Source organism: Salarias fasciatus, assembly GCF_902148845.1.
Source record: "Salarias fasciatus chromosome 7 unlocalized genomic scaffold, fSalaFa1.1 super_scaffold_4, whole genome shotgun sequence".
In the NCBI taxonomy this organism is placed as follows: domain Eukaryota; kingdom Metazoa; phylum Chordata; class Actinopteri; order Blenniiformes; family Blenniidae; genus Salarias; species Salarias fasciatus.
The window spans coordinates 28,283,328-28,305,980 of NW_021941229.1; the positions used below are offsets into that span (position 1 = coordinate 28,283,328).

General features: G+C 56.1%; 2 protein-coding genes across 3 annotated transcripts; both read left to right on the top strand.

Annotated features, from left to right (window-relative positions):
* Positions 1 to 219: 219 nt before the first annotated feature.
* Positions 220 to 7,176, top strand: hpse (heparanase). Its single transcript, XM_030084957.1, has 12 exons — positions 220 to 448; positions 829 to 953; positions 1,055 to 1,183; positions 1,756 to 1,929; positions 2,009 to 2,180; positions 2,272 to 2,319; positions 2,464 to 2,557; positions 2,734 to 2,840; positions 3,015 to 3,129; positions 4,756 to 4,880; positions 5,181 to 5,327; positions 6,202 to 7,176. The coding sequence occupies exons 1-12, from the start codon at positions 222 to 224 to the stop codon at positions 6,359 to 6,361; spliced, it is 1,623 nt and encodes a 540-aa protein (XP_029940817.1). The 5' UTR covers positions 220 to 221; the 3' UTR covers positions 6,362 to 7,176.
* Positions 7,177 to 8,412: 1,236 nt separating this feature from the next.
* On the top strand, positions 8,413 to 22,228 carry LOC115383099 (serine/threonine-protein phosphatase 2B catalytic subunit gamma isoform-like). Of its 2 annotated transcripts, none has more exons than XM_030085148.1 (14): positions 8,413 to 8,995; positions 11,763 to 11,960; positions 12,067 to 12,191; positions 14,816 to 14,927; positions 15,084 to 15,229; positions 15,567 to 15,706; positions 17,292 to 17,369; positions 17,925 to 18,019; positions 18,113 to 18,238; positions 19,521 to 19,598; positions 19,792 to 19,876; positions 20,621 to 20,718; positions 21,072 to 21,098; positions 21,913 to 22,228. In XM_030085148.1, the coding sequence occupies exons 1-14, from the start codon at positions 8,944 to 8,946 to the stop codon at positions 22,098 to 22,100; spliced, it is 1,548 nt and encodes a 515-aa protein (XP_029941008.1). In that variant the 5' UTR covers positions 8,413 to 8,943; the 3' UTR covers positions 22,101 to 22,228. The 2 variants fall into 2 exon arrangements, with proteins under 2 accessions (XP_029941008.1, XP_029941009.1); XM_030085149.1 differs by having other exon boundaries at positions 21,922 to 22,228.
* The last annotated feature ends 425 nt before the right edge of the window (positions 22,229 to 22,653 follow it).

Consider the following 22,653-nt stretch of genomic DNA (forward strand, 5'->3'; position numbering starts at 1 on the left):
TGGTCCCGCCGGGTCACCTGCTCCTCCCGGTCCCGCCGGGCCACCTGCTCCTCCCGGTCCCGCCGGGTCACCTGTTCCTCCCGGTCCCCCCGGGTCACCTGCTCCTCCCGGTCCCCCCGGGTCACCTGTTCCTCCCGGTCCCGCCGGGCCACCTGGTCCCGGTGCGCACTAGAGGCGGTCCAGGAAGTGCCGCCGCTCCTCACGTGCTCCGCCTGTCAGTCATGCTGCTGCTGCTGCTGCTCGCGCTGCTCTCCCGCCGGGCCGCCGGTGACCCGGGACCCCGGCCCGGGTCCTGGACCTGGACCAGGCCCCGGCCGTCGCCCCGGGACGCGGACGTGTACCTGGACCTGGACCTGTCCTCGGTGCGCCACCGGGTGGACACGCGCTTCCTGTCTTTCACCATCGACGCGAGTCTGGCGGAGAAGGAGCGCTTCATGGCGCTGCTGAGGTAAAGCCCGGGTACCGCCGGGATTACCGCCGGGATTACCGGGTAATCTGAGTAAACCGGCCGCTTCTAACGCAGCGGCTACTCACGAGTTCCGACCAAAGTCCAGATGATCCGGATTCAGAGGCTCCAGAAGCGACAGGTTTTCAGTGAGCTGTTCTCTGAAGACGGATTAAACTTTAATCCGTCTGCAGATTAAAACTCCAGGACGGATTTAATCATTAAATCCGTCCTGGAGTTTTAATCCGAACAGAACCAGTCCGGTTAGCACGGAACGAGCCGCTGAACCGGATTAAAAGTAGAGATAAATAAACCTAGATGAAGGGATGAAGCTGGTCCAGCTGATCCGGAACCAGACTGACGGACCCCTGGTTCCTCTGCAGCTCCGTCAAGCTCCAGACCCTGACCAAGGCCCTGCGGCCCGCCTTCCTGCGCTTCGGGGGGTCCAGGCAGGACTTCATGGAGTTCCAGCCTGGAGAGAGCAAAGGGCTGCGGAACCTCACCTCAGGTACCGAGACCCGCCTCTGGTTCTAGATACGGTATAGACACATAGAGGCTCTCCGTGGGTCTAGACTGATCGGTTCTGGTCTGCTTTGGTTCCGGTCTCAGAAGAGTCCTGTGGTCTGACTCTGCTGCCCTGGTGGCTGGAGGAGCAGCTGAAGGAGGAGTGGGCCCAGTTCCAGGAGATCCTGATCAAGGAGGACCTGGAGGCCGACTACGGGGACCTCAAGTTCACAGGTGAGTCCAGTTCTCCGGTCAGTTTGGTTCTTAGTAAATCCGGTTCTCAGTGGGTTCTGTTCGGTTCTCAGTGAGTCTGGTTCTCAGTGGGTTCTGTTCGGTTCTCAGTGAGTCTGGTTCTCAGTGGGTTCTGTTCGGTTCTCAGTAGAACCTCTGGGAACAGACGGAGGATCAGTTAAAGCAGAGTTCTAAACACCCGGAGGTGGAATGTTGTCGAGTCCTGACGGACCGGTCTGTGTCGGGTTCTTGGACCGGTTCCCTGTCTTCAGGGTTCCTCGGCTGGCTCCAGAACCGGTTCCCTGAATAACTCCCGCAGGCAGTTTAGTAACGGCTGCGACGGGTGACGCCGAGAACCGACAGGAACGTGACGTGAGCTCGGCGAGCGCCGCTCTGTTCCACCGCGGTCCGTTACCGTGGAAACGGCCGTCGTCAGAGCGACGCCGTGGAAACAGGAAACTTTTCTGAAACGAAGAAATTATGCATCTTCTCTGGAGACGTTGTCATGGAAACGGAGCCTGTGTGTGTGTGTGTGTGTGTGTGTGTGTGTGTGTGTGTGTGTGTGTGTGTGTCAGCCACCACGGTGGACCAGCTGTACTCCTTCAGCAGCTGCTGCGGTCTGGACCTGGTCTTCGGGCTGAACGCGCTGCTCAGGACTAAGGAGAACTCGTGGGACGGAGCCAACGCGGCGTTGCTGCTGGAGTACTGCCAGGCCCGCGGCTACCGCATGTCCTGGGAGCTGGGCAACGGTGAGCGGCGCCCGGCGCCCGCCGAGCCCCGCCCCCCGCCCTTCATCCCCCCCCTCCTCCTCCTCCTCCTCCTCCTCAGAGCCCAACAGCTTCCGGAAGAAGGCGGGGGTGGTGGTGGACGGCCAGCAGCTGGGCCGCGACTTCGCCCAGCTGCGGGAGCTCATGTCCCGGTTCGAGCTGTACCGCCAGGCCGGGCTGTACGGGCCCGACGTCAGCCAGCCGCGGCACCGCCGCGCCGACATCCTGGGCGGGTGAGCGCCCGGTTCGATTCCCGACTGTAGAAATCACTCTGAGTAGGACGCTCATCTGTGTGTGTGTGTGTGTGTGTGTGTGTGTGTGTAGTTTCCTGGAGACTGGAGCCCAGTCCATCGACGCCGTTACCTGGCATCAGTGAGTTTGTTTGTTTGTTTACAGTCAGAACACTGAGGAACACCTCTCCTTCAGCCTGCGGCACTGTGGGCAGCTGTGTGTCGTTGTGTAGCTGTACTGTTGTGTGTGTGTGTGTGTGTGTGTGTGTGTGTGTGTGTGTCTCAGTTACTACGTGTGCGGCAGAGACACGTCTCTGAATGACTTCCTGAATCCTGACATCCTCGACACGCTGAATGACAACATCACCAAGATCCTGGAGGTCAGTGTGTGTGTGTGTGTGTGTGAGTGTGTGTGTGTGTGTTTGTGTGTGAGTGTGTGAGTGTGTGTGAGTGTGAGTGTGAGTGTGAGTGTGAGTGTGAGTGTGTGTGTGTGTGTGTGTGTGTGTGTGTGTGTGTGTGTGTGTGTGTGCTTCCCGGGTCTGGCTCTGTGTTGCAGAAGGTGAAGCACGGCGCGCCCGGGAAGCCCGTGTGGCTCGGGGAGACCAGCTCGGCGTACGGGGGCGGAGCTCCGGGTCTGTCCAACGCCTTTGTGGCGGGATTCATGTGAGCGCCGTCTGATTGAGTTTACTGATTACCCAGCAGCCCCGTCTCATGACCGCCGCTAAATTCATGAATACCCCTTATGTGTCCCTGGACTGACCTCCACACTCAAACAAGTGAAACCTGTGTGTGTGTGTGTGTGTGTGTGTGTGTGTGTGTGTGTGTGTGTGTGTGTAGGTGGCTGGATAAACTGGGTCTGGCGGCCTCCAGGGGTCTGCAGGTGGTGATGCGCCAGGCTCTGATTGGTCCGGGGAAATACCAGCTGGTGGACCCCAACCTGGACCCATTTCCTGTGAGACTCACAGCTCCTAGCTTTAGCGTTACCTGAAGCTAATCCTCCACTGTGCTAACTGTTGCCACGGCAGCTAACTGAACCCAACATACACACTTAGGCCCAATCCCATTTCTCTTTTTAGCCCCACCCCTTGCCCCTACCCCTTTGAAACGCAGTGCTGAGGGGGAGGGCCGAAAGTAAACAGCTCTAAACTGGGACACCCCTTCGATAATCGCGTACGTCATCAGTAGACGCCGCTGCCGATGACGTAGGCAGATGCGACAATTGGGGCGACAGTAGCTCAGTTGGTAGAGCGGGTTGTCTCATAACCGGAAGGTTGGTGGTTCGATTCCCGCTCCCGCAGGCGTAAAACTAGCGTTGTGTCCTTGGGCAAGACACTTCACCCACCTTGCCGAGTATGAAAGTTGTGAGAGTGAATGATTGGTGGTGGTCGGAGGGGCCGATGGCACAGACTAGCAGCCTCGCTTCCGTCAGTCTGCCCCAGGGCAGCTGTGGCTACAGTCGTAGCTTACCACCACCCAGTGTGGTGTGAAAGGGTTAATGTGATATTGCAGTGTGAAGTGCTTTGGGCTCTGTCAAGCAGGGTAAAAAGCACTATACAAGTGTAGTCCATTTACCATTTTACCAATTGTTTTTCTTACATTTTAAAACTTTATTCATTGAGAAAATACTTACATTTATGAACTTCTTACCTTGCGGGCGCCGCCATCTTGCCGATCTTGCAAGGCTTTCTGGGAAATCTGTCATACCCCTCCGTTTGGAGTGGTGCATAGCCCTCCCCCTTCCCCCTACCCCTCCGTCATAATGACAATTGGGACACCCTACCCTCCACCTGAACGCACAAAACGGAGGGGGAGGGCCGAGGGGGAGGGCCAAGGGGGAGGGCCGAGGGGGGAAATGGGATTCAGCCTGAGTCTTGTTCTTGTTAGTGGGGTGCTCTGGTCTTGGTCTTGGTCTTGTCTTGTTCTGGGGGTGCTCTGGTCTTAGTCTTGGTCTTGTCTTGTTCTGGGGGTGCTCTGGTCTTGGTCTTGGTCTTGTCTTGTTCTGGGGGTGCTCTGGTCTTGGTCTTGGTCTTGTCTTGTTCTGGGGGTGCTCTGGTCTTGGTCTTGGTCTTGTCTTGTTCTGGGGGTGCTCTGGTCTTGGTCTTGGTCTTGTCTTGTTCTGGGGGTGCTCTGGTCTTGGTCTTGGTCTTGTCTTGTTCTGGGGGTGCTCTGGTCTTGTCTTGATGCTAAAGCACATTTGAGTACCTTCAGCTGCCCTGGTTGGGATCAATGTTCTGATCAGTGGCAGCAGCAGAAGTCTGAGCTGGGTATTCTAGTAAACTGTTAGACTAGTCCTCCTCATCCGTCAACCCTGGCTTTGGTCAGATCCTGGTTTTGCTTGGTTGGGTTCGGTTTTGGCTGGACGTCTCCAGAACCTGTTGCTCGGTAAGCTGTGGCTCTCGTCACCGTTGGATAGCTGCACACTGTTAGCTTTAGCATTAGCCGCTGCTGTTGTAACAGTGTTGCTTAAAGTTGTGTTTCCTATAGGAGGAGCCCCATTACCCCATAAACCCGGACCCCTCCTTCCTCCTGACGGAGGTCTGGACGCCCGTCCAGCGTCTCTAACGCCGTCTCCTTTCAGGATTACTGGCTGTCGATTCTCCATAAGAGGCTCGTGGGACGCCGGGTTCTGAGAGTTGAAATGCTCTCCCAGCTTGGTCAAGGCGAACGAGTACGAGTGTATCTGCACTGCGCCAGCAAGAGGAGGTACGCTGCACACACACACACACACACACACACACACACACACACACACACACACACACACACACACACACACACACACACCACCGCAAACACCAGCAGACAAACAGTCCACAAACAGTCATAAAGCTGATGAGGAAACAGAAGCTTCACAAGCTTCATCTGAGAAACAGGAAGTGTAACGGCACAACGGTTAAACAATGATTCACTGAGGTGTGTGTGTGTGTGTGTGTGTGTGTGTGTGTGTGTGTGTGTGTGTGTGTGTGTGTGTGTGTGTGTGTGTGTGTGTGTTCCTGTGTGCAGCTCCTCCAGTGGCGCTGTGGTCCTCCTGTCCATGAACCTGAGTGACGAGCCGGCCGTCCTGTTCCTGCCGCCCAGCGTCTCCAGCAGCTCAGTGGAGGCGTTTGTCCTGCAGGCGGACCAGCCGGGGGAGCAGGGCGTCCTCTCCAGGTACCCCACCTGCCCGAGACAGTCGGTTCTGGGGGTCTGGAGGGGTCTTCAGGGGTCTGGAGGGATCTCCCGGGTCTGTCCATATCGTGAACCCCCTTCCAGTGGAGTTCTAGATACGTTTCAGAACAGCTTCAGTCTCTTTGAGCCTCATGCTTAAACTGGTCAGACCAGTTTCAGACGAGGAAGAGGAGTCTGACTCCGTTAGACTTGGTATCAGACTAGTTTAAGTCTGTTCACAGCTAGTTTTAGGTCAGGTTTTGGTCAGTTTTAGCCAGGTTAAATAGTTAAGAGTAGTTGAATTCTGCATCTAGACGATCTGGACCAGTTTCGTTGAGAGTTGTTGGAAGACGAGGTGTGAAGCAGTTTGAGAGCAGATTGTGTCAGATGTTAAGAAGTGGTTTGGTTTTCAGTTTAACCCTTTATTTGACTGAAGAAATGCCAGGATTAAAAATCTCTTCTGCTAACTCGTCCTCATGAGTTTCAGCCTCTCTTCAGCCTCGCTTCAGCCTCGCTTCAGGCTAGCTTCAGCCTCGCTTCAGCCTCGCTTCAGGCTAGCTTCAACGTATCTTCAGGCTAGCTTCAGCCTCGCTTCAGGCTCGCTTCAGCCCCTCTTCAGCCTCGCTTCAGGCTAGCTTCAACGTATCTTCAGGCTAGCTTCAGCCTCGCTTCAGGCTCGCTTCAGCCCCTCTTCAGCCTCGCTTCAGGCTAGCTTCAACGTATCTTCAGGCTAGCTTCAGCCTCGCTTCAGGCTAGCTTCAGCCTCGCTTCAGCCCCTCTTCAGCCTCGCTTCAGGCTCGCTTCAGCGTATCTTCAGCCCCTCTTCAGCCCGGTCACGCTGTGTGACGGTTCTTCTCCCACCGGCTTCTGTCTGCAGGAACGTGATGCTGAACGGGGTGGTGCTGAAGATGGTGGACGACCGAACCTTCCCCGACCTCCGAGGGACTCGCCTGCCTCCAGCCGACCGCCTGCAGCTTCCTCCCTTCTCTATGGCCTTCTTCCTGTTTCACGAGGCCGGGGCCCCAGCCTGCAGCTAGCACCTGCGAGGACCTCCTGCTGAGATCTGCATCTGGACTGGCTGGGACCTGCTGGGACTGGCTGGGACCAGCTGAGACCAGCTGGACCTGGGGCTGCACTATCAGGCACCTGCTGGAGCTGAGACCTGCTCTACCTGGGACCTACGGGGACTTGCTGGAGTTGGGGACTGCTGGGACCTCCTGGATCTGGAACTTACTTGAACTGGGACCTGCTGGGACTGACTGGTGCTGGACCCTGCTGGAGCTGACTTTCCGGTCTGATGCGCTGAGGGTGGAGTGGTTCTGCTGCTGTTTCTTCCTCTAACTGATGCTGCGAGTCGTAATTGTGCAGTAAAATGATTAATATTAATAACGATTTTGCACCTTTTTCAGAGAAAGTGTATGAAGTTTGGAGTTCCTCAGGGATCAAGTCTGGGTCGTTCTTTCCTTTTCAGATGTGATCGTAAAAGTTCAGAAGAGTTCAGGATGAAACGTTTTATTGAATTGATAAATTTAATATTTGTGTCTTGAACTCTTTCTGTGATCAATGACCAAAACCACACATTTTTAAATAAAACCTGTTGCTTCTTTCCTTTGTTGTTGGAATGGAAATGTTCATTTGTCTTGTTCCACTGAAATGATGTTTGGAATTTGGAGTTCCTCAGGGAAATGTTTTGGTCCTTGTTTCTTTCTTTCTTTTTTGGTTAATATTTTGTTTGAATAAATCATTCTGTTGTTTATGTTGAAAGCTGGATTTCACATTGAAAGAGGGAATTTATTGTTTTTCCAAAATTTAAAGAATGACTGAGGAATTCAAAGATAATTGGCCTCTAAGAAAATAAACAATCAAAAAATGTGTCAGCTGTGGGAATGTGTATTTGGCTTCATGGGCTCTTTACCGTCACAGCAGTAAGACAACAGCGCCACCTTCAGGCCGCTCTGTGAATTCACATGGAATATTTCACCTACTGATTGTTTCTTTATTCTAGAAAATATTTTTGAACAGTTCATACATCATCTAGACTCTTTCTAATTTGACATTTTTGATCATTTCTCCGCATTCAAGCATTATATTCAAAAATTATTCTCACTCACACACACACACACACACACACACACACACACACACACACACACACACACACACACACACACACACACACACACAGGGCCGGCTCTAGGCATAGGCGAACTAGGCGGCCGCCTAGGGCGCCACGTCCCGAGGGGGGCGCCGCGGTCGTACAAGGGGCGCCACGACGCTCTGTGTTCCGTGTGCCCCGCCGTGCAGCGGTCCGACACACCGCGCTCCTCGTCCTCGGCGCTGCCCGGCACTGATCGTTATTGTTTGGTATCCCCCCCCCCCCCCACCCCCCCGCTCAACAAATGTCGGGACCGCTCGAAAAACACGCTCCCAAGGGGCGCTCGTCTCGGGCTCGCCTAGGGCGCCTCTGAAGCCCGGGCCGGCCCTGCACACACACACACACACACACGGGAGGCGGCGTGCTGCCATGGTGGGGAGCAGCTGAAGGTCAAGGGTCGCACACACATAATAATTAAAATGAACAAATGAAAGTGGAAACAAACACTTAATGGTTGTGTTGACTGTGTGTGTGTGTGTGTGTGTGTGTGTGTGTGTGTGTGTGTGTGTGTGTGTGTGTGTTAGTGTTAGCCAGAGTGTGTGCCGTGTGTGTCCACGTGGTGGCGCTCTGCTCCTCCCGTGCAGGTCGGACAGAATCATAACTCAGTAACTGAAAACTGATGAACTTTTTGCGTGTATTGTGTGTTTTTGTTGTTGTCTTTCTGACCTCGGTGTCTTCTTGAGGAGCGTTCTTCTGTTTTTGTAGTTGTAACTGTAGTTTTCCTGTCTGTGTTTTTGTGTCTTCTCGGGGTATTTTGTGTTACTTTGTGCACGCCGAATTGTTGGTTTGTATTAATTGTTTGTGGTTCAGTTGTTTTGTTGTTGTGTAGTTCGGCTGGTGCCGTGCGGAGCCGTGCGGTTCCGTGCGGGACTGGCGGGATGCGGAGGCGGCGCGTTGATCTGACATTAAAACTACATTACCCACAACCCCCCGCGTCGAGCCATGTTGTAGGAAATCCGCTTGCGGCGGATTATTGTAATCCGACAGCGGTCTGGAGACACATCGGATCACGACGGGAAAAAAAGGGAAAGCTGGAGCGGCGGCCTGGAGCTGATGCGCCTCGTCCGAGAATAAAGGGATCAAGTCGGCGATGATCCGCCGCGCCGCGCGCCGCAGCTGAAGCCAGAGATCGGCGCCGCCCGGGCCGCTTCCTGGACCTCCGTCCGCCCCGCGGTGACAGCGGCTCGGCAGCCCTGCAGCAGCGGCAGCGGAGCCCGGTCCGAACCCCCTCCCTCCCTCCGTCCCTCGCCCCTCCGCCCCGGCAGCTCTGCCTCCAGCCCGGCTCCGCTCGGCTCGGCTCGGCTCGGCTCGGCTCGCGCTGCCCGCGCTGAGACGCTCCGCTCCGCTCCGCCGCTCCCAGGCTAGCGCGGCTAGCTGCCCTCGGCTAGCTCGCTAGGCTAGTCCGGAATTTGTCAAGTTTCCCTCCGGACCTCGGCTCGTCGCCTCCGGCCCGCCGCGGCCAGGATGTCGGTGAAAGAGACGAACAAGCAGTCGACCGTGGAGCGACCCGTCAAAGGTAGGCGGCTCTCCCTCTGCCTCCCCCCGCCGCTCCGCGCTCCGCTCCCCGCAGCAGCTGGAACTCATCCCGGCAGCTGTCAGCGCGAGCGGGGCTGCTGCTCCACCCAGCCCGCGGCTGGAGGCTCCTCCACCCGCGGCTGGAGGCTCCTCCACCCGCGGCTGGAGGCTCCTCCACCCAGCCCGCAGCTGGAGGCTCCTCCACCCGCGGCTGGAGGCTCCTCCACCCAGCCCGCAGCTGGAGGCTCCTCCACCCGCAGCTGGAGGCTCCTCCACCCAGCCCGCGGCTGGAGGCTCCTCCACCCGCAGCTGGAGGCTCCTCCAGCAGAGCCAGATGTTGGGCTGGAGGAGCTGCAGGCAGCCGCCCTGTCAGAGTTAAAGTGGGCCCAGGATGGAACCCTGAGGAACTCCACTGTCTCGAGCTTCTAGCCCTGCTCTGCTTCTACACCTCGTGAGACCAAGATGACAAGATGAAGTTTTTGGAGAGTAAAAAACCAGAGACGGTTTGGTAGAACTGGTGAACTGGTTCTGTTGTTCTTCTTTTTTAACACACACACACACACACACACACACACACACACATACACACACACACACACACACACACACACAGTACAGACTTAGGTGTCAGTGAAATGTTTGGTTTTCATTCCTGGGGAGTCGGAGGTGGAGGTGAAGGGACAGAGCAGACAGACAGGAAGTTAACCTGGCCTTCAGTGTCAGCGTCTCAGACTGGACGTGTGTCCTCGCTGGGAGACTCCATGGCGTCTGATTGGCTCACATCAGACTGAACGTGTGTATTTTGGCGCCGTGTCGGCGGCGTTTGATTGGCTCACGCGGTTTGGAAGCTTACCGGCGTAAAGCTGCTTTAAAGCTGCCTCCTCAAAGCTGCTCAGACAGGAAGTGGACGGTCCGCCGCCGCCGCCAACCTGTCGACTCACGGCGGTGCTCTGGAACCTTCGGATCGTGGGTCGGACGCCGCGGTTATCAGAGCTAGCTAGTTTAACTCGTTGAGAAGCCTTGGTTAATCGGTTCGCCGTCCTCCAGGAAGTGACTGGCGGCGGTCCATTCAGACCCCGCCCACTCACCACCACAGGTTCCAGTGCTAGCTGACCAACCCGCTAGCTAGCTAACTAACTAGCTAGCTAACTAACAACTAACTAACAGCAAACTGTTTACACAGTGACGGCGCTCAGAGCTCCCAGCGTGGAACTTTTTAAAAATGCTTCAACTCCGTCTCCATGGAAACGGAGAAACACAACTTCCCTGAAGCTGATCTGGAAGGCCGTGGTGAGTCGGGACCGGAGGGACTCCGTGGAGGTACTGGTTCTGAAACGTTGAAGCTGCTGAGAAGCCGGACCGCCAGACCCCTCCCTCCGGTCCCGGAACCCGGCGTGGCGTGAAGACGGCGCTCTCAGGAGGATCAGCTGATCTGCTGATCTCCGTCTCTCCCTGTTTGCCGGTTCCGCCCTGAATCCACCGGCTCCAGATCCTGCTGACGGATCCGTCTCCTCGCCGTCCCGCCTGCGGCCGCTCGCCGCTCCGCCCGCCGCTCCGCCCGCCGCTCCGCCCGCTTTACTCACTGCTGCTAATCCAATCAGGTGGCAGGATTCAGTCCTCATCCACCATTGATCTGTGGGCCCCACGGCGGAGCTCCACCCTGGGCCCTGTTCTGCTGAACACTCAGGATTTACTTTAGAAATAAAAATCTTTTTGTCTTTTTGCCTGAAGAACCGGCCTGCTCTCTGCTCTCATCACGTTGTTTCATTCTGGAAAACTTTAATTTATGAGACTTACCTTTTTAAAGCAGAACTTTAACAAAAACCACCTTATAATGTACATTTTTTTCCGAGTTTTTTTACATAAACATGTTTAGTGTTGAGTTTCAGAATCTTCACATCTTGTCGAATTAATTTAAGTTCTTATGTTCTGATTTTGATGGAATTTTTCACCACAGTTCTCAAATGGAACATTTCTGGTTTAAAACAGATGTTCCACCTTTCTGCTTTAAAGCTGTTTGGGGTGCTAATGGACGCTAGCATGCTAATGGACGCTAGCATGCTAATGGACGCTAGCATGCTAATGGACGCTAGCATGCTAATGGACGCTAGCATGCTAATGGATGATAGCATGCTAATGGTGCTGAATGCAGGAGTTTGCTTGGTTGATGCTGCATTCAGGTCCAGCATGGAAAATCCCCCACTCTTCCACTCCCTCACAGTCGATGCGTTCAGGGACCGTTTGACTTTACATGACTCGGTAGAACCGACGGGGTTCGGTGGGCGCCGATAACAGAACCGGGTTCTACCGTCCCCAGTGTGTCTGACTCAGACAAGCCGAGGCAGAAACGTGGTTCCACAGCGTCACCCGACCCGGAACCGGTCCCTGAAAGTCCGGGTCCCGGTCCCGGTCCCGGTCCCGGTCCTGTCACTCGCCGATGGAGCGCTGGAGGACGGCGTTTCCACTGAGCGGCGGAGGAAAGGTGGAGGAGCGAGGAGAGGCGGGCGGCGGCCTGTCCCTCCTCTCCGGGTTCTCCTGCCCGTGAACCAGTTCAGGTCCTGCGCTCTGATTGGCTGAGAGAGCGACCTGGTTTGGTTTCAGAGTGAAAGTAGACCAGCAGGTCTCAGCGCCTCGGCGAGCGCGGCGGGGGGGCGGGGCTTCTGAAAACCTGGATGATGCCTCCTGACTGTGTGTGTGTGTGTGTGTGTGTGTGTGTGTGTGTGTGTGTGTGTGTGTGTGTGTGTGTGTGTGTGTGTGTGTGTGCGCAGCCGTGCCGTACCCCCCCGGGACCCGGCTGGGCGTGGCGGACCTGTACGTGGACGGCCGGCCCAGCGTGGAGCTGCTGAAGGCCCACCTGGTGAAGGAGGGCCGGCTGCAGGAGGAGGCGGCGCTGCGCATCATCAACGAGGGCGCCGCCATCCTGCGCCAGGAGAAGTGCATGCTGGAGGTGGAGGCCCCCATCACAGGTGGGCCCGGGACGGGACCGGGGCCAGGGCAGGACTCGCTGTAGACCGATGTAACGGTGTGTGTGTGTGTGTGTGTGTGTGTGTGTGTGTGTGCGTGCGTGCGCAGTGTGCGGAGACGTCCACGGCCAGTTCTTCGACCTGATGAAGCTGTTTGAGGTGGGCGGGTCCCCCAGCAGCACCCGGTACCTCTTCCTGGGAGACTACGTGGACCGAGGCTACTTCAGCATCGAGGTGGGACACACACCACACACACACACGCGCGCACACACACACAAACACACACACACACACACTTGGTTCTGTCTCTTTGTAGTCATTATATATCTCGTTGTGGAATATCAGTGTGTGTGTGTGTGTGTGCGCGTGTGTGCATGGTGGGGAGGCGCACACCCACGTGTGAACAACATGAGGAGCAGAGCTCAGTCCCGTCTGTGCAGTGCATTGTGGGTAGCGCTGCTGCTCAGATGGTCGGTGGCGGACAGGTGGTGAAGTGGAGCGCACAGACACTGAGGAGGAGGACTGACTGCTCCACCTGCCGCTTTATACACACACACACACACACACACACACACACACACACACACACACACACACACACACACACACACACACACACACACACACACACGCCGTGCAGTCATCACACGGGTCCAGGCAGCCCTGAGCTCAGCCTCACAGGTCAGGAGGCTTCTGCAGATCTGCCTGAAAGACAGAACTCAGGTTTAAATTTTCGGGAGGTTTTTCCACTGCTGTATGCTTCCATTCCAGAGTTTAGGCTGAATCCCATTTCACCCCTTAGCCCTTCCCCTTGGCCCTACCCCTTAGCCCTCCGCCTATGAAACGGAGTGCTAAGGGGTAGGGGAGAAAGTCAACCCCTCCGAATTGGGACACCCCTCCGACAATCGCGTACGTCATCAGTAGTCGCCGCTGCCGATGACGTAGGCAGATGCGACAATTATCTGCCGAAGAAGAATGTTTGTCTTACATTTTAAAACTTTATTAATTGACAAAATACTGACATTTATGAACGTCTTTCGTTGCGGACGCCGCCATCTTGCCGATCTTGGAAGGCTTTCTGAGAAATCTGTCATCCAGTGGCGCCGGTGGCGAGGGGCGCTTGTTTTGTTCGCCTGGACCGTCAGTGGCGGGTGGGGTTAGTTCACTTCCGCATTGGCGGGGGCGCTCGTTTCCCACCCGCGCATTCCAGGCGGGCAGTGTTGAAGAAACCAGTTTATTGAAAATAATCGTCTATCTGTTGTGTTTGGAATGCGCGGGTGTGGAAACGATCACTCCCGTCAATGCGGAAGTGAATTCACCCCGCCCGCCAGGCATGACCTAGGCTTACAGAACAAGCGCCCCTCGCCATTGGCCGATACCCCTCCGTTTGGAGTGTGCCTCTCGAGAATCTCCTTTTGGAGGGGTGACTGGCCCTCTTTCTTGGCCCTACCCCTCCGTCATAATGACAATTGGGACACTCCTACCCCTCCACGTGAACGCGCAAAACGAGGGGTAGGGCCAAGGGGAAGGGCTAAGGGGTGAAATGGGATTCAGCCTAAGTCTGCTCCTCCTCCTCCTCCTCCTCCTCCTGCTTCCTCCTCTTCCTCCTCCTCTTCCTCCTCCTCCTGCTTCCTCCTCTTCCTCCTCCTCCTCCTCCTGCTTCCTCCTCTTCCTCCTCCTCCTGCTTCCTCCTCTTCCTCCTCCTCCTCCTCCTGCTTCCTCCTCTTCCTCCTCCTCCTCCTTCCTCCTCTTCCTCCTCCTTCTCCTCCTGCTTCCTCCTCTTCCTCCTCTTCCTCCTCCTCTTCCTCCTCCTCCTCTTCCTCCTCCTCCTCTTCCTCCTCCTCCTCTTCCTCCTCCTCCTGCTTCCTCCTCTTCCTCCTCCTCTTCCTCCTCCTCCTCCTCCTCCTGCTTCCTCCTCCTCCTCCTCTTCCTCCTCCTCCTCCTCCTCCTCCTGCTTCCTCCTCCTCCTCCTCCTCCTCCTCCTGCTTCCTCCTCCTCCTCCTCCTCCTCCTCCTCCTCCTCCTCCCCCCTCCTTCCCCTGCTGCGCCTCCTCCTGCTGACCTGCCTTACAGACGAACACAGGGGCAGAATCCCCCTCTCTTGACTTCCCGTCCTCCTCTCAGCCTGATGGAGGTGAAGGGTTGTCTGTATTCCCTGAGATTAGACTGTAAGGCATACCTCCACCTCAGCTGACGAGACGCTTCATTGTGAACGTGCCTGAGGAGGAATAAACAGTGGCGTAAATTTTCCCAGAGGCACCACCTCCTGCGTGCGGTCCAGACAGGCGCCATGTTGTCTGATCACCGAGACGTTTCTGGTTAATTTGCCTCAAAGAAAAACTCAAAGCAGCAGCGTCCCTCTTTACTGCTGTGACGCAGTGTTCCCAGAGTTTAGCCTGGAAGGCAGCAGCTCCATGAAGTTTCTGTTGAAGTGCCTGCAGGACAGAATCGGGGAATAGGACTCCCTCTCTTGGCTTGGCGTCCCGATTCGTTCTGAGCTGTACTGAGTTCTCGGGCGCGTCGGAGGGAAGAAGGCGGCCTTCAGGACTAACTCGGGGGAAACGCTTGCCCACTGGGCGGTCTGCGTTCCAGAGTGCAGTCTGTCAGGCAGCGCCTCGGCTCCAGCGATTTCTCCATGAAGAACAGACTCGGGGGATTCGTGTGTTTTCGGTTCCCTGAGTTTTGTCTGTAAGGCTCCTCATGCTGTTTCTGCCTGAAGGGCTCGAAAGGTCGCGTTTGGAAGCAAGTCTGGAGTTTCTCCTTCTTACAGCCTGCATCCATCTGCCCACACACACACACACACACACACACACACACACACACACACACACTAACCCTGTCCTCTTGGTGTGTGTGCAGTGTGTATTGTACCTGTGGGCTCTGAAGATCAACCACCCAAACACCCTGTTCCTGCTCAGAGGAAACCACGAGTGCCGACATCTCACAGAGTACTTCACCTTCAAACAGGAGTGTAAGAGACACACACACACACACACACACACACACACACACACACACACACACACACACACACTCCTGCTTCAATGCATGACTCGGTAACCTTTCTTTCTCTGTGTGTGTCTTGTGTATGCTGTGTTGTTTTGTGTGTGTGTGTGTGTGTGCGCAGGTAAGATAAAGTACTCGGAGTGTGTGTACGACGCCTGCATGGAGGCGTTTGACTGCCTCCCTCTGGCTGCTCTTCTTAACCAGCAGTTCCTCTGCGTCCACGGAGGCCTGAGTCCCGAGATCACCTGTCTGGACGACATCCGCAAGGTGAGTCTGCAGGGGTCCGCCCCGATCCCGGGTCCGATCAGAGCCCGGGCCCCGATCCCGGCTCCGATCAGAGCCTGGCCCCCGATCCCGGCTCCGATCAGAGCCTGGCCCCCGATCCCGGCTCCGATCAGAGCCTGGCCCCCGATCCCTGCTCCGATCAGAGCCTGGCCCCTGATCCCGGCTCTGATCAGTAGACCTCAGCTGTGGTGTTCCTCAGGGTGCGGTCCTTGGCCCAGAGACAGTGAAGCTGGCAGGCTGCTGCTCAGTGTCTGTCTGAACTGACCCTGTGTTGTTGTTGTTGTTGTTGTTGTTGTGTTGTTGTGTTGCGTTGTCTCAGCTGGACCGCTTCAAGGAGCCGCCGGCCTTCGGGCCGATGTGCGACCTGCTGTGGTCGGACCCGGGCGAGGACTACGGCTCGGAGAAGACGCAGGAACACTTCTGCCACAACAGCGTGAGGGGCTGCTCCTACTTCTACAGGTGGGAACATGCTAACGCTAATGCTACAGTACCTGCTCATGCTAATACCAGAGCTCACATGAATGCTAATGCTACGACTACTTGCTAACGCTAATGCCAAAGCTCACATGAATGCTAATGGCAAGGCTACTACCTGCTAACGCGAATGCAAGAGCTCATATGGAAGCTAATGCTGCTAATGCTGCTACTACTGCTAATGCCAAAGTTTACATGAATGCTAATGCTACCTCCTGCTGCTCAGTGAGATGCTAATGCTGCTGCTGCTCAGTGAGACGCTAATGCTGCTGCTCAGTGAGACGCTAATGCTGCTGCTGCTCAGTCTGATGCTAATGCTGCTGCTGCTCAGTGAGATGCTAATGCTGCTGCTGCTCAGTGAGACGCTAATGCTGCTGCTCAGTGAGACGCTAATGCTGCTGCTGCTCAGTGAGATTCTAATGCTGCTGCTGCTCAGTGAGATGCTAATGCTGCTGCTGCTCAGTGAGACGCTAATGCTGCTGCTGCTCAGTGAGATGCTAATGCTGCTGCTGCTCAGTGAGACGCTAATGCTGCTCGCCCTTCAGTTTTTCCTGTCCGTCTCTGTCCTGTCGTGTCTCACACTCGCTCTACATTCACTAGCATCAGCGTCTCTAACGCTGTTAGCAATAGCCTCAGTTAACGCTTCCGCTCGTCCTGCTGCTCATGAAATTGTTTATAATGCTAATGCCGGTGGTGCAGATGTCCCGGTGTTGCTAATGCTAATGCTGCAGTAGCAGAGTGGCTGTTCCGCTGCTGTGGAGCAAAACGACAAAACATTCCTCTTCTAATCCCAGCTGATTAAAGCTTTTACAAACAATGGCTTATCTGTGGATAAGTGAGGGCTGTTTAAATCCACCTCTCTCACTCTCTCTCTCTCTCACACACACACACACACACACACACACTCACTCACTCTGACAGTGTATTAGCCTCTGTTAGCCGTTACGAGCTGAAAGCTTCTTTCAGTGTCGCTTTAATCGCTGCCGTCTGCTGCCGCTTCGCTAAACTGTCTGAGCACTCTGAAAACACACACCTGGAGTGAGACCATACCACGAGGGCCTCACCCTGCTTCACACCGCTTCACCCTGCTTCACCCCGCTTCACCCCGCTTCACCCCGCTTCACCCCGCCTCACCCTGCTTCACACCGCTTCACCCTGCTTCACACCGCTTCACCCTGCTTCACCCCGCTTCACCCCGCTTCACCCTGCTTCACCCCGCTTCACCCCGCCTCACCCTGCTTCACCCTGCTTCACCCCGCTTCACCCTGCTTCACCCTGCTTCACCCTGCTTCACCCTGCTTCACCCCGCGTCACCCTGCTTCACCCCGCGTCACCCCGCGTCACCCCGCGTCACCCCGCTTCACCCTGCTTCACCCCTAGTTTTCACTACTAGTTTCTCTGGTTTTCATTCCTCATTTCAGCACTTTTAGCATCTCAAGATGACACAGCTGTTGTTGTCATGGTAACAGAAGGGTTAACGTGTGTGTGTGTGTCTGTGTGTGTGTGTGTGTGTGTGTGTGTGTGTGTGTGTGTGTGTGTGTGTGTGTGTGTGTGTGTGTGTGTCTTGCAGTTACCCGGCAGTGTGTGACTTCCTGATGAACAATAACTTGTTGTCTGTAATTCGAGCACATGAAGCTCAGGACGCCGGGTGAGTCACCGCTTCAAACCCCCAAAACAACTAACCAGCAACTAACTAGCAACCTGCCGACTGAGCCTCCGTTAAGCGAGCGAGTCAGTCAGCCAACCAACCAACTAACTAACCGACTGAGAGTTGAGCCGCTGACGTAAACACATCGGCTGACCAGGAACTGGTGACGGATCAGTGTCACCAGGCTCCGTTAACGAGCTGAAACGACCAACTAATGTCCTCAGTAAACTAGTGACCTGCTCCCTGAACTGAGAGATGGTTAGTCCTGGTTACACCACCGCTATCTGTCCGTTTCCATGACGACGACCCTCGGAGTCACTGCTAACAGAACTGTGCGACAGCAGAAGTTCTTTAAACTGCTCAGACTGGTCTCCATGGAAACGGACGTTTTCAGAACGTTGCTGTTTAAATGCGAAACCTTTTTGTGTGTGTGTGTGTGTGTGTGTGTGTGTGTGTGTGTGTGTGTGTGTGTGTGTGTGTGTGTGTGTGTGTGTGTGTGTGTGTGTGTGTGTGTGTGTGTGTGTGTGTGTGTGTGTGTGTGTGTGTGTGCTGCAGGTATCGAATGTACAGGAAGAGCCAGACGACAGGTTTTCCTTCTTTAATCACGATCTTCTCTGCTCCAAACTACCTGGACGTCTACAACAACAAAGGTGGGAGACGGTAACCATGACAACCAGGAGGAGGCCGCTCATCTCCACAGAAAAGTGACTGTGTGTGTCTGTGTGTGTGTGTGTGTGTTGCAGCCGCGGTGCTGAAGTATGAGAACAACGTGATGAACATCCGGCAGTTCAACTGCTCCCCTCACCCCTACTGGCTGCCCAACTTCATGGACGTCTTCACCTGGTCACTGCCCTTCGTCGGAGAGAAAGGTGACCACACACACACACACACACACACACACACACACACACACACACACACACACACACACACACACACATTCTGACACAATGCTACACACTCTGTGTGTGACGGGCCAACAGGTGGTGTGTGTGTGTGTGTGTGTGTGATATAACAGCAGCAGCAGGATGCCACAGATTTGATTCATTACTCAGTTCTCGTTGTTCTTCCAGCTCTTTGTTTTGTTGTTTATTGTTGCTCCTTTAAAAACCAAACCTGCTCCACGTCCAGAACCCCGCAGAGCTGGCATTCTCCACGGAACCCAGAGCGGAGCCCTGAGGAACGCCACAGCCATCAGAGCCGAGGCGCGGTGTTCCTCAGGGCTCTGCTCTGGGCTCCATGGGGATCGGGAGTGGGGGGTGCCGCGATGTTCCTCAGGGCTCCGCTCTGGGCTCCGTGGGGATCGGGAGTGGGGGGTGCCGCGGTGTTCCTCAGGGCTCCGCTCTGGGCTCCGTGGGGGGCGCCGCGGTGTTCCTCAGGGCTCCACTCTGGGCTCTGCGGGGATCAGGAGTGGGGGGTGCCGCGGTGTTCCTCAGGGCTCCGCTCTGGGCTTTGCGGGGATCAGGAGTGGGGGGTGCCGTGGTGTTCCTCAGGGCTCCGCTCTGGCCTCCGTGGGGATCAGGAGTGGGGGGTGCCGCGGTGTTCCTCAGGGCTCCGCTCTGGCCTCCGTGGGGATCAGGAGTGGGGGTGCCGCGGTGTTCCTCAGGGCTCCACTCTGGGCTTTGCGGGGATCAGGAGTGGGGGGTGCCGTGGTGTTCCTCAGGGCTCCGCTCTGGCCTCCGTGGGGATCAGGAGTGGGGGGTGCCGCGGTGTTCCTCAGGGCTCCGCTCTGGGCTCCGTGGGGATCAGGAGTGGGGGGCGCCGCGGTGTTCCTCAGGGCTCCGCTCTGGGCTCCGTGGGGGGTGCCGCGGTGTTCCTCAGGGCTCCGCTCTGGGCTCCGTGGGGATCAGGAGTGGGGGGTGCCGCGGTGTTCCTCAGGGCTCTGCTCTGGGCTTTGCGGGGATCAGGAGTGGGGGGTGCCGCGGTGTTCCTCAGGGCTCCGCTCTGGCCTCCGTGGGGATCAGGAGTGGGGGGTGCCGCGGTGTTCCTCAGGGTTCTGCTCTTGGCTCTGTTGGGATCAGGAGTGGGGGTGCCGCGGTGTTCCTCAGGGTTCTGCTCTTGGCTCTGTTGGGATCAGGAGTGGGGGGTGCCGCGGTGTTCCTCAGGGCTCCGCTCTGGGCTCCTCTGACATTGTGCCCGGCTGTGTTTCAGTGACGGAGATGCTGGTGAACGTGTTGAACATCTGCTCTGATGACGAGCTCATGTCTGAAGGAGACGACACCGGAGAAGGTCAGAGGTCGTCTCGTCACTGCAGTCACGGAACAGACACCCGTCTGTCCTCCATGTTGGAGGACTCCCACAGGACTGAAGTGTGTTTCTTTGTGTGTTTCTCTGTGCGTTTCTCTGTGTGTGTGTGTGTGTGTGTGTGTGTGTGTGTGTGTATGTGTGTTTCTCTGTGTGTGTGTGTGTGTGTGTCCTCCAGGTGGCGCTCCAGCCGTCAGGAAGGAGGTGATCAGGAATAAGATCCGGGCCATTGGGAAGATGGCTCGAGTGTTCTCCGTCCTCAGGTTGGTTTCTCTCACTTCCTGGTTCATGTGTGGCGTTTCCTCTGTGGCGTTCTCAGGGTTCTGTCCTCGAGCCTCTTTTATTTTGAAAGCTTGTCTTCATGCCGTCACATTCAGCCATTCAGGTGTCTGATGAAGGACTCTGGAGTCGTAGCTAGAACGGCTCCACCTGGAGGCCGGACCTGGGACCAGCAGGGTCTGTGCTGCTGCAGGTTCTGGTCGGACTCGTCTGCAGAATCCAGGTTATCGAGAGAAGACGGTTCCTTTTCCAGCGTTTGCTCCACTTTCTGTAATGACTTTGCTCTGGTTGGGCTCACGGCCTCCTTTAGTCCAGGAAGTGTGTCACAGTCTGGAGGAGCTGCACCGATCAGCAGGAGCCCAGAACTGGATCAGAACCAAACCGTCTTCACAGCAGTTTACTTCCTGTCTGCTGATTCGCCCCGACTCGCTCCGAGGTCCAGCATGAGGGGCCCAGACCAGACCAGTACGGACCGGATTCAGACTGGACCCGGACCGGATTCAGACTGGACCCGGACCGGATTCAGACTGGACCCGGACCGGATTCAGACTGGACCCGGACCGGATTCAGACTGGACCCGGACCGGATTCAGACGAGTTGAAGAGCAGTTCAGACTTCTGCTCTGTGTTCTAGTTAAGATGTTGTCTGAAATAAATCTTTGTGTGTGTGTGTGTGTGTGTGTGTGTGTGTGTGTGTGTGTGTGTGTGTGTGTGTGTGTGTGTGTCCAGGGAGGAGAACGAGAGCGTCCTGCAGCTGAAGGGTCTCACCCCGACAGGAACTCTTCCTCTGGGCGTTTTGGCCGGAGGACGGAGAACTCTGCAGAGCGGTGAGCGCAACACAGCTGAGCTAACGCTAATGCTAATGAAGCCTGAACTCACAGCCTGAGGCTAACACACACACACACACACACACACACACACACACACACACACACACACACACACTCCTATAAGCACAGAACAGTTTCACCTGAAGAGTGACAGATGATGATGATGATGATGAAGGCTGCATTTGTCTGTGAGGGGCGGGGTTTGAATCGTGTGTGGGGCTGTGGGCGGGGCCGATGGGCTGTGGGCGGGGCTTGTGCTGTGACTGACAGTGAGCGTTTGCTGTGATGTTTAACCCCCCCACTCTCTCTCTCTGGTTTTGGGCATGGCACTCCTACTCACGCTTACACAGCCACCGTAGAGGCCGAGGAGGCACGAGGTACGACCGTCTGCCATCCCCCATCCCTCCCCCGTCCCCCCCATCCCCCATCCCTCCCCCCAATCCTGAACTATCTCCTCCGATCCTGACCCATTCCACCTCATCCTGAACCCTGATCCTCCCCGATCCTCCCCCAATACCCCGAATCCTGACCCTATCCCTCCCTGATCCTGACCCATCCTCCCTATACTGACCATCCCCCCTCCCAGTCCTGACCCGTCCCCCAGGATCCTCCCCATCCCTCTTGATCCTGACCCGTCCCTCCCCATCCCCCCCTCCTAACCCACCCCTCCTATCCTGACCCATCCGTCCCGATCCTGACTCATCCCCCCCCCCCCAGTGTGTTGCTCGTTGAGTGTCGGTTGATGAAATGTTTCTTTAACGAGTCTCTTTGTTTCACGCTGCTCTGCTGCTGCTGCAAGTAAGTTTCTACACTGCTCTGCTGTGTGTGTGTGTGTGTGTGTGTGTGTGTGTGTGTGTGTGTGTGTGTGTGTGTGTGTGTGTGTGTGTGTGTGTGTGTGTGTGTGTGTGTGTGTGTGTGTGTGTGTGTGTGTGTGTGTGTGTGTGAAGAACCATCAGACTAGTAGAAGATTTCTAGTGTATTTGTAGAGAATCAGATTCAGTCGTTAAACGTTTTCAGGACAGAAGCAGCAGAAGTAACGATAAAGAAGGTTTCAGTGTTTCTGGAAGTGATTGGCTGTGGAACAGGAAGTGTGCGGTCTAGCCCCGCCCCCGCGCCTGTGAACGTTGGAGTGGTGGGAGCGGTTTATTTTGAAGGCGGCGTCTGATTGGCTCCTCCCCTCTCTGCCCGCAGCCATCCAAGGATTCAAACCGCAGCACAAGATCCAGAGCTTCGAGGAGGCGCGCGGCCTGGACCGCATCAACGAGCGCATGCCGCCGCGCCGCGACAGCACGCAGCACGACGCCGCCGCCGCCGCCGCCGCCGCGCCGCCGCTCAACAACCTGCCGCCAGACAAGAACGGAACCAACGCTCAGGCCTGAAGGGGGCGCCGCCGCCGCCGCCGCTGCTGCTCCCTGCTCCTCCCCCTCCTTCCTCCTGCTGCTCCTCCTTCCTGCTTTTCCTTCTGCTGCACCTCCTGCTCCACCTCCTCTTCCTCCCTCCTCCTCCTCCTCCTCCTCTCTCCTCCTCTGTCCTCCTCCTCCTCCCTCTTCCTCCTCCTCCTCTTCTTCCTCTTCCTCCTCCTCCTCTCCCCTCCTCCTCCTCCTCCTCTTCCTCTTCCTCTTCCTGCTTAATTTATTGGATCATGTTTGAATCTTCGGGTTTAAAGACTGAACAGTTTAAATCTCAAGCGTCCGCCCCGCCCCCCCTCCTCCGGAGCCCGGTTCGAGTCCCGGTCTGCTCCACTGCTCCACCGCTGCATCCGTCTGACTGACCACACACAACACACACACACACACACACACACACACACCACACACACACACACACACACACACACACACACACACACACACACACACACACACACACACACACACACACGTCTTGCCAACATCAGTGTGACTCTGCCGAGCGAGTGTCGGTCGGTGTTTT

What these genes read in the sequence shown, in the direction of transcription:
- hpse (XM_030084957.1), top strand. Translation starts at nt 222, where the DNA reads ATGCTGCTGCTGCTGCTGCTCGCGCTGCTCTCCCGCCGGGCCGCCGGT. An exon ending in CGCGCCGACATCCTGGGCGG is followed by an intron (nt 2,181 to 2,271) that starts GTGAGCGCCCGG and finishes GTGTGTGTGTAG; the next exon opens with TTTCCTGGAGACTGGAGCCC. An exon ending in ACATCACCAAGATCCTGGAG is followed by an intron (nt 2,558 to 2,733) that starts GTCAGTGTGTGT and finishes TCTGTGTTGCAG; the next exon opens with AAGGTGAAGCACGGCGCGCC.
- LOC115383099 (XM_030085148.1), top strand. Translation starts at nt 8,944, where the DNA reads ATGTCGGTGAAAGAGACGAACAAGCAGTCGACCGTGGAGCGACCCGTC. An exon ending in GTCTGGACGACATCCGCAAG is followed by an intron (nt 15,230 to 15,566) that starts GTGAGTCTGCAG and finishes GCGTTGTCTCAG; the next exon opens with CTGGACCGCTTCAAGGAGCC. An exon ending in AGAGGCCGAGGAGGCACGAG is followed by an intron (nt 21,099 to 21,912) that starts GTACGACCGTCT and finishes CTCTGCCCGCAG; the next exon opens with CCATCCAAGGATTCAAACCG.